Source organism: Protopterus annectens, chromosome 4.part0, assembly GCF_019279795.1.
Source record: "Protopterus annectens isolate FY-2018-M chromosome 4.part0, PAN1.0, whole genome shotgun sequence".
In the NCBI taxonomy this organism is placed as follows: Eukaryota; Metazoa; Chordata; order Ceratodontiformes; family Protopteridae; genus Protopterus; species Protopterus annectens.
This window is the reverse complement of record NC_056733.1, coordinates 870655892-870674087: the sequence shown is the minus strand read 5'-3', so window position 1 is coordinate 870674087 and position 18196 is coordinate 870655892. Positions and strand designations below refer to the sequence as shown.

The following is an 18196-nucleotide window of genomic DNA, read 5'->3' as shown; positions in this document are numbered from 1 at the left end:
TGGAAGGCTTTCATCTAGACAACCCAGCCCTAAATTGGTTTAAAGCCTACCTCACTGGTAGGCAACAGGCTGTACAATGGCAAGACAGGCTATCTGACCTACTACCTAATACCATTGGTGTCCCCAGGGCTCTATATTAGGTCCCCTCCTATTCTCAGTCTTCATCAACAATCTTCACCTAGTTATACCGAAGCCACCTGCATTCAATATGCAGATGACTCCACCCTGATCTGCTCTGACATCTCTCTCTCACAACTACAAATAAAGACCCAAAACTGTTTCACGAAAATTGAAAACTGGTTCACTGAATTGAAACTACTACTAAATCCTGCAAAAACCAAGATGCTACTATTTTTTCCATCAGTAGCTACTCCCCTAGGTAATGATCCTCTTTTTCTTAATAGTCTCTCATTCCATGTTAAATCCACCAACGGGACCATCATAGACCCTGTTCCCAACACTAAACTATTAGGAGTAACAATAGACCACAAGTTGAAATTTGACACTCACATTAGCAATACCATCAGGACAGTCAATAAAAAACTTGGGTCAATGTATCGTATTAGGTATTTCTTAACTCCTCACACCAAACTTACCATTGCTCGAACTCATCTTCTCTCTACCCTCTTGTACGCCTCCCCTATCCTATCTTTCCTCAATAAGCGTGAACTCAACATGCTCACCGTCGCCTATAATCACATAGCAAGATTTGTAACAGGAACCCCATACCGCACTCCATCATTGCCTTAACCTAAAGAAACTTGGCTGGCTTGAACTGCCCAATCTTCTCAAATTCACTCAACTTACGGAAGTATTTAAAATAATTAACCAGCCTGACAGAGTCCCTGCTCTGGCCAAAGTATTTCCACCCTATTCAAACCTTAATTTCCTCCGTTCAGTGCATAGTGTTCAAATTAAAACTATCATATCCAAGAACTCTGGCGGGGATGCCATCTATGCCAACTCCATAGGGAAAACCTGGAACGCACTTCCCAACAATTTAAGATGCATAACCTCGCTTAATGTCTTCAAAATTAACCTCAGCCAATTTCTGAAATCACACTGGTTATGCCCTTGCTCTAAACCAGACTAAACCTAGCCAACAACCACTTCGCTAGACTCCTTAATCCATGGTAGACTAGTTGACTATCATCCCCTCATCTAGTATCTCCTCCCCACCTCACCTCCACTGTGAAGGTATTGTGAATTAATTACTAGTTGTTATTTTTGTTCTCATTTATATATATGTTAAATATGTTTTTTCTGTTCTCTACCTGTATTTATCTCCTTAGAATATTATGTATGTTGGTTACTTTCTTAGTATATTGTAGTGGAGCTTTTCTCCCCGGGCCTCTGCTGAAAATGGACATGTATCCAGCTAGACCAGCCCGGTCAACAAATGTAAAATAAATAAATAAATAAATATTTTACATTTGTTAACCAGGGGTGTCTGACTGAACTGAAAAGGCCCTTTTTCAGCAGAGGCCCGGGGAGAAAAGTTCCACATAGAAAAATTACAGATACATTTAGTTATTTAGACATGATCAGTATACACACAAATTACAAAAGACATGTTTTTACAGTGGTATGCAGCACATAGGTTCATAGGTTGGTACTGAGCTATCTGCCTGAAGGCATATATTAGTCCAGCCACGTTGTGCGGTATTCACCACCCCTTTAGTAGTTCCCTAGACCCTTGTACTAGCAGCTAGTACCCTTGGCCCCTATCTAGTAGTGCTGTTGGTGTGATCCCCGGTGTGAACTTTCTGTTACCCATCCACTCATCAAGGTACATCAACAGTTACAGTGGAGAGAACAAACAAGTAAATATTAATTTAAAAATAAAGGTAATTAATAGATTTGTTGTGTACAGCTGAAATATGGAACATAGGTAGAATACATACCTAGTACACAGGTACAGTACATACAATGTACATTAGCCAGTGTTTGTGAGTAAGAGTGAAAAGTATTATCAAGTACTCTGGGTTTAGTATGTGCACCTTATCTGCTTTCACTAGCCTGGAGAGCAGCCATGGCACTGCCAACTTTGCTTGAGATGTTGCCTAATGAGGTTTTTAAAGGAGGCTTTGGACGATGTGTTCTGTATACTAGTGGGGAGAGAGTTCCATTTTGTAGCCACTGAACTACTATATAGTGTGTCTCCAAAGCTATTGTAGCTGTTGGTGACTTCTAGTAGTAGTTTGCTTGATGATCTAAGAGGCCTTTTGGCTGAGTGATGTTGTACTAGGTTTTTGAGGGCAGGGCACTTATTGGGGAGGTAATAGATAGAATGACAGAGGCAGAGCTGATTGTAGGTTAAGAGGTTGGGCAGTTCAAGCCAGTGGAGCTGTCTCAAAGCAGTACAGTGATGAGTTCTATATGAGAAATTTGCAGCAAAGCGGGCAATTCTGTTATAGCAGGCTTCCATTTTGCTTAGTTCAGTTTTGTTGAGATTAGTCAGAATGGGAGATGCATACAGTAGGGTGGATAGAAGCTGGGAGCGAGCAATGGCTGATCTTGTGTTGTTGGTAAGAAATGGTTTGATACGGTAGAGTGATCCCAGTTTGGCATGTACTTTTTTAATAGTTAAGTTTAGATGACTATCAAATTTTAGGTGGGAGTCTATGGTTATTCCCAATAGCTTAGCCTGTGCCACTGGAGCGATTGGAGTAGCATTTGTGGAGTAGATAGTGAACTGAATGTTATTAGTGTTTTTTTAGAACTGGTTATAATCATAAGCTGAATTTTCTTTGGATTGAGGATAAGTTGGGCTTTGGTAAGGTAGTTTTCAACATCAGAGAATGCTAGCTGAGTTGTTTGCAGGAGGATGGGAATGTTTTGTTCAGCACAGATTAAGGTAGTATCATCTGCATACTGAATGATAGATGAATGCTGTGCGGAGGTATGGAGGTCATTTGCGAAGATTGTGAATAGTAGTGGTCCTAAGACACAACCCTGTGGGACTCCTATAGTTATGGGCAGCTGAGGAGAGAGGGAATTTTCCCATTTCACAGCTTGGTACCTGTCAGTTAAGCAGCTTTGGAACCAGGTAAGAGTGGAATTTGATAGGTGATATTGGCTTAGTTTGTTTAGCAGGATTTGGTGCGAGACTGTGTCAAATGCTTTGGACATATCCAAAGAAAGAGTTGACACCTGTAGGCCTTCATTTTTAAGAGGGTTTACTTTGTCTGTGAAGCAGAGGAGGGCTGTAGTGGTACTATGGGCAGGTCTGAAACCATATTGAGTAGGTGACAGGATGTTGCTGTCTAGGAGATATTTTAGCAGCTGGGTATGGATGCATTTTTCTAGGGGGGAGAGTAAAGCAATGGATCTGTAGTTATTAAGTTCAGTGGAGGTCCCGCCTTTATGTATGGGTGCAACACAGGATATTTTCTAGAGTTTGGGCACATAGTTTTCGACAACTGATCTGTTTATGAGAGTGGAGACTGGGATAGCAATAGCATCTGACGTGAGTTTCAAGAAATAGCTGAGAAGTAGGTCGGTTGCTGTTGATGAGGTTTTTAGTTTGGAGAGCATGCTTTTGATTGAAGTGGTGGAAACTGTTTTAAGGGTAAAGCTTGTATTAGTGTTATTTGTGATGGGGGGATAGTGAGGTTGGAACTGTCCTGTGATACTAAGGATAGAACTGAGTTCACAAAGTGGGAGTTGAACTGTGATTCGATGGAAATTTTAGTGTCAGGGGTGGTTGGTTTATGGGTAGCCTTTTTGGTGAGTTTTAGTAGCTAGTTTACATTTTTCCAAAATTTTGAGGGTTGTGTTGGTATTTAGTTTGTAATGTCTTGTAGTAGGATTTTTTGTCCAGCCTAATGCATTTTTTTGCACGGTTATGCAGTTCTTGGTACTTAGTTAGGCTTTGTGTTTCTTTGTTTTTTTTTTATAGTAAAGCCAGGCAGTGTCTCTGGACTTGAAGATTTGTTTGGTTTGTTTACTGAGTCAGGGGTTTGTAGAGGTTCTAACCTTGATTTTGCGCAATGGACCAACAGTGTCTAGGTGTTGTAGAAGTGTTTTGTTGAAATATGCTACAGCCTGGTCAAGAGGGAGGGTTTTATTTTTGGGGGGGGGTCCAGTCACAGAGTAAAGTACTGAGGACCTCAGGAGAGAATTTTTTTGTGTTTCTAGTGGATTTATAGTTAGTGGTTTTTGCATATGCTTGTTCTATAACGTATAAGGTATATTATGTTTTGGTCACTTAAGGTCTGGGAGACTGCCTCTGTGGGGGTACAATGTGGGGTTGTTAGTTAGGACCCAGTCAAGGATGGATTCCCTTTTATATTTTTTATCACATCTAGTTAGAATTTGGACTAGCTGCTGGTAGCCATGGAGCTTTATTAGATTACTTGGTGGTTCTGATATACAGGTGAACCAACCTAGGCTGAAATCCCCCAGAATAAGGGTTTCTTGTGAGTTATGTGGAAGAACACCAGGATAAGAAGTCTTCAAGGCTAGCAGGTATATTACTTAGGTGGAATGTTGTTGTTGTGTCTTTCAACTTTTCCCGGTTAGGGGTCGCCACAGCGGAACTCCGGTCCGCTAATGATTGGTTGTTGATTTTTATGTGCCAAGTTACCAGCCCTGACGCACAACCTTCAGAGAAGATACGCCCATTCACGCATGTCCCCACGCAGAAGACGCTCTAGCTGAGAATCAAACAGGACAGCGTCTTACTGTGAGGCGACAACACTACCGCAGCACAACCACCGCGGATCCAGGTGGAATATAGATCACAATTGTGGTGACGACCTTTTTAGGGTGAAGTTGAAGTTGTGAGATAAGTATGTCCCAATTACCTGAGAACTCTTCTCTTCTACTCCTATTTATGCTCTGTACTGTATTGCAACTATTAGCGTTGTTATCTCACAGCAAGAGGTTCTCCCGTTCGATTCTCGGCTTGGCTTGGGAGTGCCTTCTGTGTGGAGTCTGCATGTCCTCCCCGTGGTTGGGTAGTATTTCGAAAGACATGCGTGTGTAAATGGGTGTGCCTTCATTGAAGGTTGGGCATCGAGCTGGCACCTCGGCGTTTCGTAAAAATCTACTGCCAATCATTAGCGGTCCGGAGTTCCACTGTGACTTACCGGGAAAAGTCGAAAGACAAACAACTACTGTATTACAACTATTAGCCACATTATGGTCTGATAGTGCAATGCAAATGTATATGAATGTGGCTGGTTTTATTTTTTCTACATGAATCTATTTTGTAAATGTAATTGTGAAAAATTATCAATACCATTGTGTCTGCTAACATTCGTTAACTAGTTTATTCTGTAATATGCTCTCCTGCTAGGGAAATAATTGTAACCTTTTTCTCATTTGTGTATTTTGTCTTTTTCATGGAGCTTTTCTCCTGGGCCTTTAACACTAGGAATAATGTGACTTTAACCGTTGCTGTTTTGTCAAAAAGTCATTTGAGGTATGGGGAAATTGTACAGGCACAAAAACACGACAGCCTCTGAAAATCAGAGACATTGGAGAGGTATCTCTAGCTAATGAACTAACATTTTTTTAGAAAGAAATAAATGCAACCATATTAAGTTTAACTGTGCGACTTTTGCCATATTATTTACTTTTTGGCAGTCTCTCATGAGTCCCATGCCAAAAAGTTAATAATTACTATCACCGTACCACTACCTGACTGAACACATAACTCCCACTCTGCCTCGATCTGGGCAGCGCGAATTGCGTTCTGCTCCCAGAATAACGTTCCCTTCGTTCGGAGTACCTGCACGAGGCGAAGTTATTTTCGGTGCTTTCCCTTTGCGGCTGGAAGTAAAAGTTTTATAAAATGGCGGAGAGGTTCGAGTCCCTGGAGAAATGCCTGGAAACACACTTACCGCAGGAGCAACTTAGGGAAGTGAGAAGGATTCTTTTTGGCAAAGAAACGAGGTATTTCTAGGAAGCTTGTCGTTTGGAGACTGCACTCTGGGTGTACAGTTTGTCAAGACAGCTGTCCCTGTTAGTGAAGCTATGTCCTCAGCAAATGTCGTGGTTTTATTTGTAGCAAACCCAGCGCTGAAGTATTTATGTAACAGTAATGCTACTACTGTAGCAGACCTTACTTTTAATTATAACCAGAGTTTCGAAAGTCTTTCAGCCTCTGTTTATCACTATTAACACTGCTAATAATGATCAGTTCAGAACTGTCTTCCCTGATAACCGTTGTGTCTTAGGACCACTTATCTGTGAAGCTAGAGGCAATTAAAACATAAACTTTAATAACTGGGAATACCTTACTGCTACCAGCTTGCTTGAAGGTGGACTTTGACCCTGTGTCAGTGCAGTTTATGTAACTCTGCAGTTTACTGATTGGGTATTTTGAGATAATTTAGAAGGCACGTGGAGGGTGGAAATCAGTTCACATTGAAGTTTTACTCATACTCACATATATGCCTGAATATATATTATATATATATATATATATATATATATATATATATATATATATATATATTATATATGTGTGCATTTTGTTTCTTGATGAGGACAAGGGGGTCAGTGTGGCCATGTGGGCAGATATACATGTGTGTGTCTGTGTGTGTGTGTATATATATATATATATATATATATATATATATATATATATACACACACACGCACACACACATACATACATACATATATATATATATATATATATATATATATACACATACATATTTAGATATATATGTAGAGGTTTGTAGGTAAATAATAATGTAGCTGTCCTTGCGGACCATTGTAAGTCCTGACAGTTTTCCATTTACTTCTTGAATGAATCTACCCCATTTGGTGTTAGATTAGCCTTACCCATCCCATGGTCAATAATTATACATTACCTCTAATAAGAATAACTGGGATCATACCAAAGATAATTTGAGGGGAGTGGGGACCCATGCCTGGGATAAAGCATTTAGGAGCTGCCTCTGTCTCTTAGTAGTACAGAAGGCAGTCCTGGGGTGATTTTTCTGTTTGCCATCTATAGATCCAGGTTGTACTTGAATATGAACAGGGATGAGATTTGTTTTACATGTTTACAGAGTCTTACAGAGCAGTGATATCCTCTGTGAGATATACCTGCTCCTCCAAATTAGTCTGTTGATGTTGCAGAAAAGGTTTAGATCCCTAGACTGTGCATTTCTGTTGCCATTTGACTTGCTGGTGTACAGTAAATACATCAATTTTAGATTGGAGGATGTCTTGTATGCTAGACACATGCCACCTCATAGCAGTCTGTAGGATACCAAGTATAGTGACAGGGCTTTGAGTAGGTCAATGTAGGACATATTGTTTAGGCCTTGTATCCTTTATTATTAAAGTATCTCTTTGGGCATTACAATTGTTGCATGTGTCTGGATAGAAGGATACATGCCAAAAGGGACATTATACTCAATGATTGGCCTAATGAGGGCTAGGTAAAGGGGGAGAGTGACATCCTTAGATTTAGATAAAATCCCTATGTTTATAAGCAATGCAGTATAGAAATGTCTGTATGGCAATGGACACATAATGGTCATATATATATATATATATATATATATATATATATATATATATATATGTGTGTGTGTGTGTGTGTTTATTTTATATATATATATATATATATATATATATATATATGTGTGTGTGTGTGTGTGTGTGTGTATGTATATGTATATATATATATGTGTATATATATATATATATATATATATATATATATATGTTAATAGGTGTGTACTAGGCTAAAGACCATAGGGGCTTTTTAAGCCTAGCCATGCACCCCAAACATAGCTGACAAATTTAGGGTTGTTAAGATTATTCTAAGGGGTATATTTAGGCTAGGGCTTGGTTTGTCAAACATTTACAGGCTGTCTGTGTTCAGGGACATACGTGTGAGATGAGGGATGAGTTTCCTATTCCCAGTACACTAGTCCAGATTATGTTTGAATTGGTTTAGGGAGGAGTTTTGCTTCATATGGATGGAAAACCTGTTCTAGTAAAAGGGGTATTCTCTAAGACACATACCAGTCAGTCCAACATGTCTTATTTATATGGCAAGCATGATTTAAGTCCTTAGATTGGATATTTTTGATGCCATTCGTTTTGCACATGTGCAGAAGGACCACCTGAGTGGGATCCATTGACGACTTGCATGCCAGGCATAGATCACTCCTAAACATTCTGTAAGAGACCAAGTACATGGATAAGGCTTTGTGTCGACCTGTGTAGAGCATGCTGATTGTGCCCTCTATCCCTTCTGTGAGGAACTACTGTGGATGTTCCAGATGTTGCATGTGCCTGGTCAGATACATACCATTTTATTCCAAAGTCTCCAGTTGTTGCATGTGCCTGGTCAGATACATACCATTTTATTCCAAAGTCTACAGGAAATAGAATGTAATTTCTGTGTCCATATTTATTTTTGAATCTGTTACCATCACCAAACTTCCCACAGCACATGTCACTGTCCGCATTGTCCCACTGCTCTACTTATCCTCTGCAAGAAACAGTTAAAATACCTAAATTAAAAGTAGTCCTGCCGTGGATACCCCCAATATCAAAATATATTACTCTGAGGTCATACATACCTTAAGAAAAAAGATTAACTGCATGCCTGTCTTCTTCATGTTTATACATCCTCAGAGGTGGTATATTTAGATATTGGAATGTGGGAGTAAATTCTCTACTTTAGAGTGCAGGAGGATGTATTCTTCCCTGCAAAAAAGTTGATTCCTTCAGTTATGCACACTAGCTGAAGATTTCAGGTGTAACGAGTGGCGGGCAAATAGTTGTGGTCATTAAGTTCTTTGTGGAAAATGTGGCAGCTGTAAGTTGACATAGATTACTAGTTTTCAATTTAGGTATATAAATTGCTGCTTCCGAAGAAGAACTGAGTTCTGTTCGAGGGTTCTGCTGCAAAACAGTATTGGCCAGAGCAGGACGGGGGGGGGGGGGTGGGGGTGGCATAATGGTTAAGATGTTTATCTCAGAGACAGAAGGTACAGAGTTTGATTCTGACCATTAAGGGAAATTAGCGAGGCTTACAGTGGCTCGTAAGAGCGGCTAGCAAAGGACCTACTGCCTGTAACACTTTTTTGAATACAGATATTTATGATGAAATTTTAGCTGAGTGTACTCCAGCTGTTTAAGGCTACAAAGAGCAATGCAGTGGTGATTCCTGCCATAGTCCCTACAAAGAGCAATGCAATAGTCCCTACAAAGAGCAATGCAGTGGTGATTCCTACCATAGTCCCTACAAAGAGAAATGCAGTGGTGATTCCTGCCATAGTCCCTACAAAGAGCAATGCAGTAGTCCCTACAAAGAGCAATGCAGTGGTGATTCCTGCCGTAGTCCCTACAAAGAGCAGTGCAGTGGTGATTCCTGCCATAGTCCCTGCAAAGAGCAATGCAGTGGTGATTCCTGCCATAGTCCCTACAAAGAGCAATGCAGTGGTGATTCCTACCGCAGTCCGTACAAAGAGCAATGCAAGTGGTGATTCCTACCATAGTCCCTACAAAGAGCAATGCAGTGGTGATTCCTGCCATAGTCCCTACAAGGAGCAATGCAATAGTCCCTACAAAGAGCAATGCAGTGGTGATTCCTGCCATAGTCCCTACAAAGAGCAGTGCAGTGGTGATTCCTGCCATAGTCCCTGCAAAGAGCAATGCAGTGGTGATTCCTGCCATAGTCCCTACAAAGAGCAATGCAGTGGTGATTCCTACCACAGTCCGTACAAAGAGCAATGCAGTGGTGATTCCTACCATAGTCCCTACAAAGAGCAATGCAGTGGTGATTCCTGCCATAGTCCCTACAAAGAGCAATGCAGTGGTGATTCATACCATAGTCCCTACAAAGAGCAATGCAGTGGTGATTCCTACCATAGTCCCTACAAAGAGCAATGCAGTGGTGATTCCTACCATAGTCCCTACATAGAGCAATGCAGTGGTGATTCCTGCCATAGTCTCTAGCAGTGAGCTTGGTATCCTGTTGTAGGTCTGCTGTAGTTTGTGCTGTAGATGAAACCGTAAGCATATTTGAATAATGTTTTCCTCACTGAAAGGCAAACTGCTCCATCTTTTTATTTCTGGCCCTCCTTTTTGATATGAAGAGCTGTGTCTTCTTCCACTTGGGACTGGTGTAGATACTCTTCCCAGATTGCCCAAATTGTTGCCTCAAATACCCCACAGTAGATGTGATGAGGTAGTAAACTGCAATACATAAACTTGAATTGGTAGTATAAAACACATGATATGTAGTGTTTTTACTTTAATGTCTTTGCAGGTTAATGTCCTGCCTGAAAAGACATGCATTGTTTGACAGGCAGCTGGGATACACTGCACAGAGCTGGAGTAAAAGTATGTAACTGATAACTAATTACAGAGAAAAGTAGTAACAGTCAGTATAGTGCAGGCATCTGCAAAGTGCAGACGTAGTAGGAGTTCAGGGAAAATCGTGATGGATTTTTCCTCGGCTATATCTGCTGCATCAAGATCTCAACTAAAATATTTAACTGGGTCTGCAAAATGAATTCAGCTCAGAGAAAACTACACAGACTGGTCATGAAGTTTTTTTTTTTTTGTATGACAGCAAGATGTTAATTTGGCAAGTATATACTAGTGTATGGTTTTAAGTTAGAACAGACTATGAAGGTGTATGTGACCTTGTTAGCAGCTGAGACATGGATGTTTTGGTTGTAAGCAGCAGAGAGCTGCTGCCTTTGGAACCAAACGTTGTAGTAAGTAACCCCACTGTTTAGTTGTTGTTTGTGAAGTAGCATTTGGCCATAGTTTTGTATCAGACATGGGTAAGAGGAAATAGGGCTCATCGCCTGCCAGGGTCATGCTTGGATACCTTCGGTGAGGTTTACTCTAACTATCTGTAGACCACACGTGGACGTATGAAGGCTGACTGAAATCAGTTGTTATTGGTGGGTCAGTAGCTGTATTTTTGAGGCCATAGTTTTATGGTCATCACAGAGCAGAGTGGTTGGGTTACAGATAGAATATTGAACTAGTCATTTATCCTTTTGAGGGTCATAGAGGAAGTGGAGGTGAGCCTGTCTGGCAAGCATTGTGTGTAAGGTGGAGAACCAGATCTCGGGACACACACACACACACAAGCATATGTATATGTGGACCAAAAACTCATGCAGACACAGGGAGGATAGGTGGATCCCACATGGAAGACCAAAACTGGGAACTAAACCAATATCATGAATGAATACTGCTTAAAAGCCTCTAAAATAAAATTATTTTTTTAAGTAGCACTGCTTGTGCTTCTGAATTTGCCACATTAGAATATCCCATAAAGACCTCTAAAGAATACCATCCAACTCTTTTTAAGCATACTTCGCTGGGCACGAGACTTCACAGCTGATGAGTCTTGTCAGGAAACTGGAATCCTGAATGGACACATCTTTGTAGGTTAATGTCCTGCCTGAAAAGACATGCATTATTTGACAAGTAGCTGGGGTACATCACACAGGGTTGGAGTAATATAGTCACTCCTTCACTTTATTGACAAAAAATGCTGTTTTTTTATGTTCTTAGCCTACTTAAGTAGTTTTCCTGCAAGGTGAATGCTGAAATGAGGATGCAAAACCACTATGTTAGGATGAAAGTGAATATGTGACTAGTACATTTTTTTTCTATGGTATGTAACACTTGTATATTGAAAACTATTCAGCTTAATTTACTTGTAAAACAAATAGGCAGTGTCAGTGACGCCACAGTTAGCACACTCAACCATGGTGCACAAGGGTAAGGATTCTTATCTCACACCTGGTAGATAGATTACTGGTTAAGAGTTACATAATTAGGGAGGTGCTGCACTCTTGTGGATGAGATGTCAGACCGTGGCCCCATCTGCCTGAGTTGGTGGTAGCTCAGGTGGATGTAAAAGATTCCATGGCACTTAGCGAAAAGAATAGAGGTAAGTTTCCAGATGCATTGCCAGATTTCCCCTGTAGTAGTAAAAAGAACACCTTGGGTCTCCCCTGAAAAGAGGCTATTAGCCTAATGGGACTAACCTGGTTTACAAAGGGTTAATAAATAAGTAAGTACTAAGAGAAACATGTTTCTTTCCAAACCTCAGCGCACAGAATTAAGTACGTAAACGTGAAAATTTGATGTATGATGTCTGATCATATCTCCCAATACCAGAATATAAATTGCTAATAGTATAGATAACAGGTAACAAAACAGACATCTGCTTCACAGTTAGTTCCCTAGAGTTTACTGTCCAAGAAGCTTGAAGACCCGCTTACGATTTTTCCTCATAGTCCATAACTCAAAGTCAGACTAGCTAATAATAAAGTGTACATCATAATATCAGTGTCACACTAATAATGTTCACTAGGGTTATAGCCTTATTGCTTATCTTCTGCACATTGCTAAACAGAGAACATTCATTACCCTAAGAGCAACTCTACTGATGCTTTGCCTATTTCTGAATCCTGACTGAAAGGTGATGTACAGACTGTAGTTGGCTTAGAATTCTTCCAGTTGCAAAACCACTATTTTTCCCTAGCTATACCTAAATATGATAGGTCAGTTATGTCTGAAGCTGCCAGGTGTTCAGGATCTAAGGATGACTTCTGAAGAACAGGAGCTATGACTGGGTCTTTGTTGGGAAAAAGAGGAATAGCCAGATTCCAAAGAGTTGTGGATGCCATCTCCCAAAGACTTTGCAGCTTCTGCAGAGCCTAAGTCAGGCATGTAGTGTAGATTAAAGCTACAGAACACAGGCATTATGGAATGGATTGTCCTCATTGTCTGTGAGATTTTAGAGATTTTGAACTCATCCTATTGCTGCATACTTTCCTTGATAAAAAGCGTGGTAGAAGGCTGGATGATTTTAGTCTTCTCTCTGAAGAAATGAACAAGCTCTTTGTGCTGCACTTTCATTAAAGTACTTTTATGATTATGCATCATGCGTAAGGTGTGTGTGCAGCTGTATAGAAAAGACAGAAGTGCAATAAAGTTTTATCATATGTGGACAGTAAGTTTCAAGGTTCCACCATCTCTGCTGTAGATAAGCAGCTTATTGCTTTCATTTTGAAGCTTCCTCTGTTATTATATGGTCAAGATCTTTACACAGTACTACAGTATTCACATCAAATATGCATATGGCTCGCCATTAACTTTAAGTAAGGATAAGTGAAGAAAAGTTAGTAAAAGGGTGGATACTAACTTTTCTTCCTTATCCTTACACTCCACTTCCACTTCCACATTCCACATAACACAAGTCACTCTTGCCTTTACCACAAGGCCCCCAATTCTAAACTTCAATTTTTCAAATTAGTGGCAAAACATTTCAATCTATTTTTTTATCTGCTACCAATCTTGCACTCTTTATTGTAGCCTTTTACAGATTAGACTTAATCGGGAGTACATTATGTAGTACTGGAACCTACACCTGATCAGAAGCTTCAAATCTTATAGATATGCACAGAATGTATGACTAAAGTAATAAAATTGTCTCAACAAGGACAGTTTGGGGATAATAATTGTTTTACTGTACAATAAATTTCATTCATTTCCTTTGGAGGTTTTGGACTTTTGCTAGTTGACTTTATTAACAGTTGGTCATGGTAGCTGATTTTATGGATATTTACACTGATAGAGAGGTGATGTACCTCATTTTATTGGACCAACTTCGATTTTGCAGTATAACCTACTCAGTTATTTGCACTGCTTATGCTTGTCATCAGGAATTAGGACACGCAGAGTTTAATAGGGCTAATGCCTTGAGTAGGCTGTGTTTTAAAACTTCTTTTGGTCCAGTTAAAGGTATTGCATCTTTTCTGTGTTCCAGTGTTTCCTGTTAGCAGATCAGGATGACATTACATTTTTAAAACAGTTTAGACATAGTTCATCTTTTGATGCAAGTGACAGCTCAAAATAATGCTTCCATGCATGTGACCATGAGACCTCTGCTCCAGTAAAATACTCCAAAGTTGTTGAACTGTCATGTTAATAGCCAAGGTATCTCTTATCTGAGTGTGGACGTCTAAGATGGCTGCACACTGGTCAACAACTTAATTTCAACTATTCCAGTGTTAAAGCAGAAACTAAGAAATAACAGCCAGTGAAATTGTCATATTGGGTAAAATACAGTTACTGGCTAATAAGTGCACTGCCTGTATGCCAACAAAGAAGAATTTTAGAGAATCTGAAAGAGGATCACACAGAAAATGTGAAGGAAAAAAAAGACTGGCTAGGAAGAATCCTGCAGCTGTTCAGCCAAAAGCTGTTCAGACTTAAGCTTTGGTGCAAATGATGGCTTCCAGTAATTTAGAGGGAAAAAACATCAAATGTACTCAGAGGTGATTCAAATAAATGAAACACTGCAAGAATATATCAACTGAAATAACAAAAGGCTGGAAAAAATAGAAAAAGCTTTAAGCAGCAGCAGCAGCGATTCAGATGAATTGATAAAAAAGTGAAAGTCAGAATTTGAAATGAATAAAGGGCTGGCTTAGTGAGAGGCTTCTCAAGAAGAGCTATTTTAAAATGGTAGAGTTAGAAGACAGAGCACATAGAGAAAACCTGAGATTTTCAGCTTTATCAGAGAAATTAAGAAGGAACAGATTGTATTAATTTTATGAAAGCACAGATAAGCAACTGGATTGGTATTCTACATCAGGATTTCTTAATTGAAAGGACACATTGAGTATGTGTTCCAAACCTGGCCACTTTAAAGCAGCCAAGACCCATATTAGTAAAGATGCAATCCTACTAGCAGGAAAAACTTGATCCTGACAAAACTGTAGTAGAAGAAAAAAGTGTTAAAATTAGGTACAGCAGAGTGTTTGTGGAAAAGATTATTCACTGTACACCAGGCAGAAGAGAAGCATATTTATCCCAACAATCCGTTAATGTCAAGAGGCAGGTGTAAGATGTAAGTTCTTGTATCCAGCTGTCTTTAGAATATATTTTCCTGGACAATCAAGGACATTTTGGATGCAGAACAGGCTAAAGAGGAAATAAAAAAAAATGTATCCAACAAAAAGTGAAACAGAAGGGGACTCTGCTTCTCATTCGCCTGACAATGAAGCTCAGAGAGAGACTTTGCCAGTGAAACATTTTCCGGTGTTGTAAAGAAAAATGCTTGAGAGACAGAAAAAGCACAGGAGTTGACTAGAAGAATCAAGAGTATCTGAAGTTAGTGAACAAACGGACTATAAAGCATCAGTCACATTTGTAAAATATGGCTTTGCAAGAAAAAGTGGCTGAGACAGATGGGACTTTTGCTGACTTTGTTAAACTTTTGGATGGACTGCAAAGTATACATCCCATTTTATGCCATTAATGTTTAGAAGGACACAAAAAGGAAAAAATAATTGCTGAATAAAACACTTTTTGTTCTTATTAGTATTCAAATAAAACATTTCATGATGTAAATTGCATGTTATATAGTAAAGCAGATTTGTATAATGTGTATTGGGGTATTTTTAAAGTGTGGTCGTTTTTTCAATGACTGTAGTATGTGTTAAAAGATATTAAAGTAAAGAAGTACTTTTTTTTAGTTGTAAGAAATGTAGGCTTTACAGTATAACAAGAGAAGAAATGCTGGACAGAAGCAAGATTAAGTTAATATGCAGTGATCTTAGGTGACTGGAGTGGGGGCAGTATGTAAAAGTGCATTGATTATACTGTATGGGAATTAAGATAATTTATTTTATTTTTATAAGGGTGGATGACTAAATTAATGCCCTTGGATTCAGCAATAAACACATGTTTTTTTAAGCAAGTAGGCTTGAAAAGTAAACAAAATTAGGAAAGCCATGAAAATGCCAAGTTCCTTGCATCTACCAATATATTAACTTGTTTTTTTTTCCATTAGCAAATGTTCTTGGAGAAAGTTGAGAAGTCTACAGCTTAAAGCAGTTGTACATTCTGTTCTGATGAAATTTACATGCATCGTCAGAGATGTTTTTTTCTTATTGATGACTAGTTTTACATGGAAACAAGCTGTTAGCAGGTTCAAGCAATTATTGCTTCTTTGCTGAGTTAAATGTAAAATTTAAAGGTACAACTGCAAGTGATTCAGTGAAAAATAAAGTTGTAAATTATGGGAACGGAATAACAGCAGTCTCCTTAGCAGAATGAGTACTTTAATGCACTTAAAAGAACATTGTACAGTTTAGTTTTACGTAAAGATATTGCTTTTTTAAGGGTGAAGAGTAATGTTTTTCACATTTGGGAGGGGAATAGATATATGAAAAGAACAGACAGCAGTCAGTGTAAGTGTGAACACAGGCTGTAACATGCACTGTAGCACTGATAATCTTAATTTTAGGTTAGGTAATGCCTGAGTGTGCATCTATTGATTTGTGGCAGTTGTTCCTATCTGAAGGGTTAAACGTCATTTTTTGAAGATGTAGATGTGCATAGTGTTGTGTGTTTGTTGTAAGTTAACAGTGAATGAAGAAGTTCTGAAAATGTATTTAGTATTTTGTTGAGGGTTTTCATTAAAACAAAAAAGTCTCGAAAATGTGATATAGGTTCAAGTGGAGATGAGAAGAAAGAGCTGTACAGAAGATCAGCCTGCCAAATATTAATGTGTGTATGTAAGACAAAAGTTGGAAATCATTTCTAAGAAAAAAAGGCTGTCATGTCCATTAGATGTAAACAATAGCTTTTTTTTTATCACAACGGCTACACTATCCACATTATCTTCAAACATAAGTAGCCTTACAGGTATAGACAAAAAAAGAGTAATAAATTGTATTAGGAAATGCAGAGTGCAAACAGAAGTGCTGGAGCAAACTCATTGGGAAAGAAATGAGCATGTGAATTTGAGAAAGAAAGGATTTCTGGGTGGATATTAAATAGAATATCAGGGAGAAAAGAGAAGGGGAGTAATTATACTGATTGCAAGAAGGGCTCCAATACTGACAGAAGACGTAAAAAAGACAATAATGGTATATTTGTGGTAGTAAGGGGCTGCTGGTAAGTTATGAAGATTACACTGGCATGTATTTGTATTACACCGAAAAGTACTGTTATGGAACTTTAGACAATTTTAGGAGAAATGATCAGCTTTCAGCAGGGACTGTTAATTATAGGTGGGGACTGGAACTGATTTGCAATAGAGTGCATCAGGGGGACCAAGAAGGGAAATATAACAAAAGAAAGCAGATTTCTGAAAATATTTATTAAAACAATTGGTATGGAAACCATGATCAATAGCAGAAACTCAGACATAATTTACAGATTATTTCCCAAAGTACAATAGTTGGGTTAGACTAGCTAAAAATTATATTGCTCAAGAACATGTACATTTGATTGAAAACTGTGGCAGTCATCCAGTACCTGTTTTGGATCATCCACCAATAAAAACTAAGATAAAATGCAGGGTACTGAAGTAAAAAATGAGACATTGGCATATTCCCATGGGAAAACTGTGTCATTGAACTTAATTTTGGCAAATGCAAAAAAGAGGGAATGCTGTTCACTGAAATTACTTTTGCCGACAGTAGAGTTTGCTTTTTTCTTCATTGTTGTGCAACCTCAGATTTGGTATATATAGGTCTGGAGGGTAGACTGTTTTTGAGTTGTTAGTCGAAGGTGGCTTTGGTGAACGTTCTTCATTTTTTTCTGTTCACCAAAATCACTTTGATGACTCAATTTGAATCCCTGTCCCACCTACCTATTAAAAAGAGAGGAATTTAAGGAATGGGTAATAGAAATGAAAATGGAGTTTAAAAATTGGATAGAAATAAGAGGAAAAGAGAGATTTAAGAAGTAATAGGAATTATTTGGAGAGTCTGACAAAGACTGAAATATTGCAGAAGAAGGAAAATTGCACGAACAGTAAGATGTGCAACTGCCTAGTGCTAAAGAGAAAATTAAGAGTGTTTGGATAATATGCATGAGTTTAGAAAGATTGCTGTTGAGCAACTATTTTTGATAACTCCAGATCTCCAAAAACTTTTTGCGCAATGACTTGGGCAACAGAAGAAAGGGTCGTTGCCAAACTTAGGGAGCCTATAACAAGAAAAATAACCAAATATCCTATATATAGGTATTAGAGATATTTTTCAGAAATTTTCTGAAATTTTCTGTAAAGCAATGGAATGTGGAAATAAAGAAAGAGCACAAATGGAAGCATTTATGGAAGCCTTAATTATGCCAAGATTAGAGGTAGATGAGGCTCATCAGCTAATAGTTAGGATAGGAGAAGATGAGATAAAATGGCAACATATAATTAATCTGC

General features: G+C 38.8%; 1 protein-coding gene across 2 annotated transcripts in view; it reads left to right on the top strand.

Moving 5' to 3' along the window:
• Positions 1 to 5675: 5675 nt before the first annotated feature.
• Positions 5676 to 18196, top strand: part of UPB1 (beta-ureidopropionase 1) — a 1115631-nt gene continuing 1103110 nt past the window's right edge. The window contains exon 1 of one of the 2 annotated variants that reach the window (XM_044068826.1): positions 5676 to 5901. In XM_044068826.1, the coding sequence (XP_043924761.1) occupies positions 5801 to 5901 (101 nt within the window). In that variant the 5' untranslated portion in view covers positions 5676 to 5800. The remainder of the gene's footprint in view (positions 5902 to 18196) is intronic. The other variant, XM_044068825.1, reaches the window with a different exon arrangement.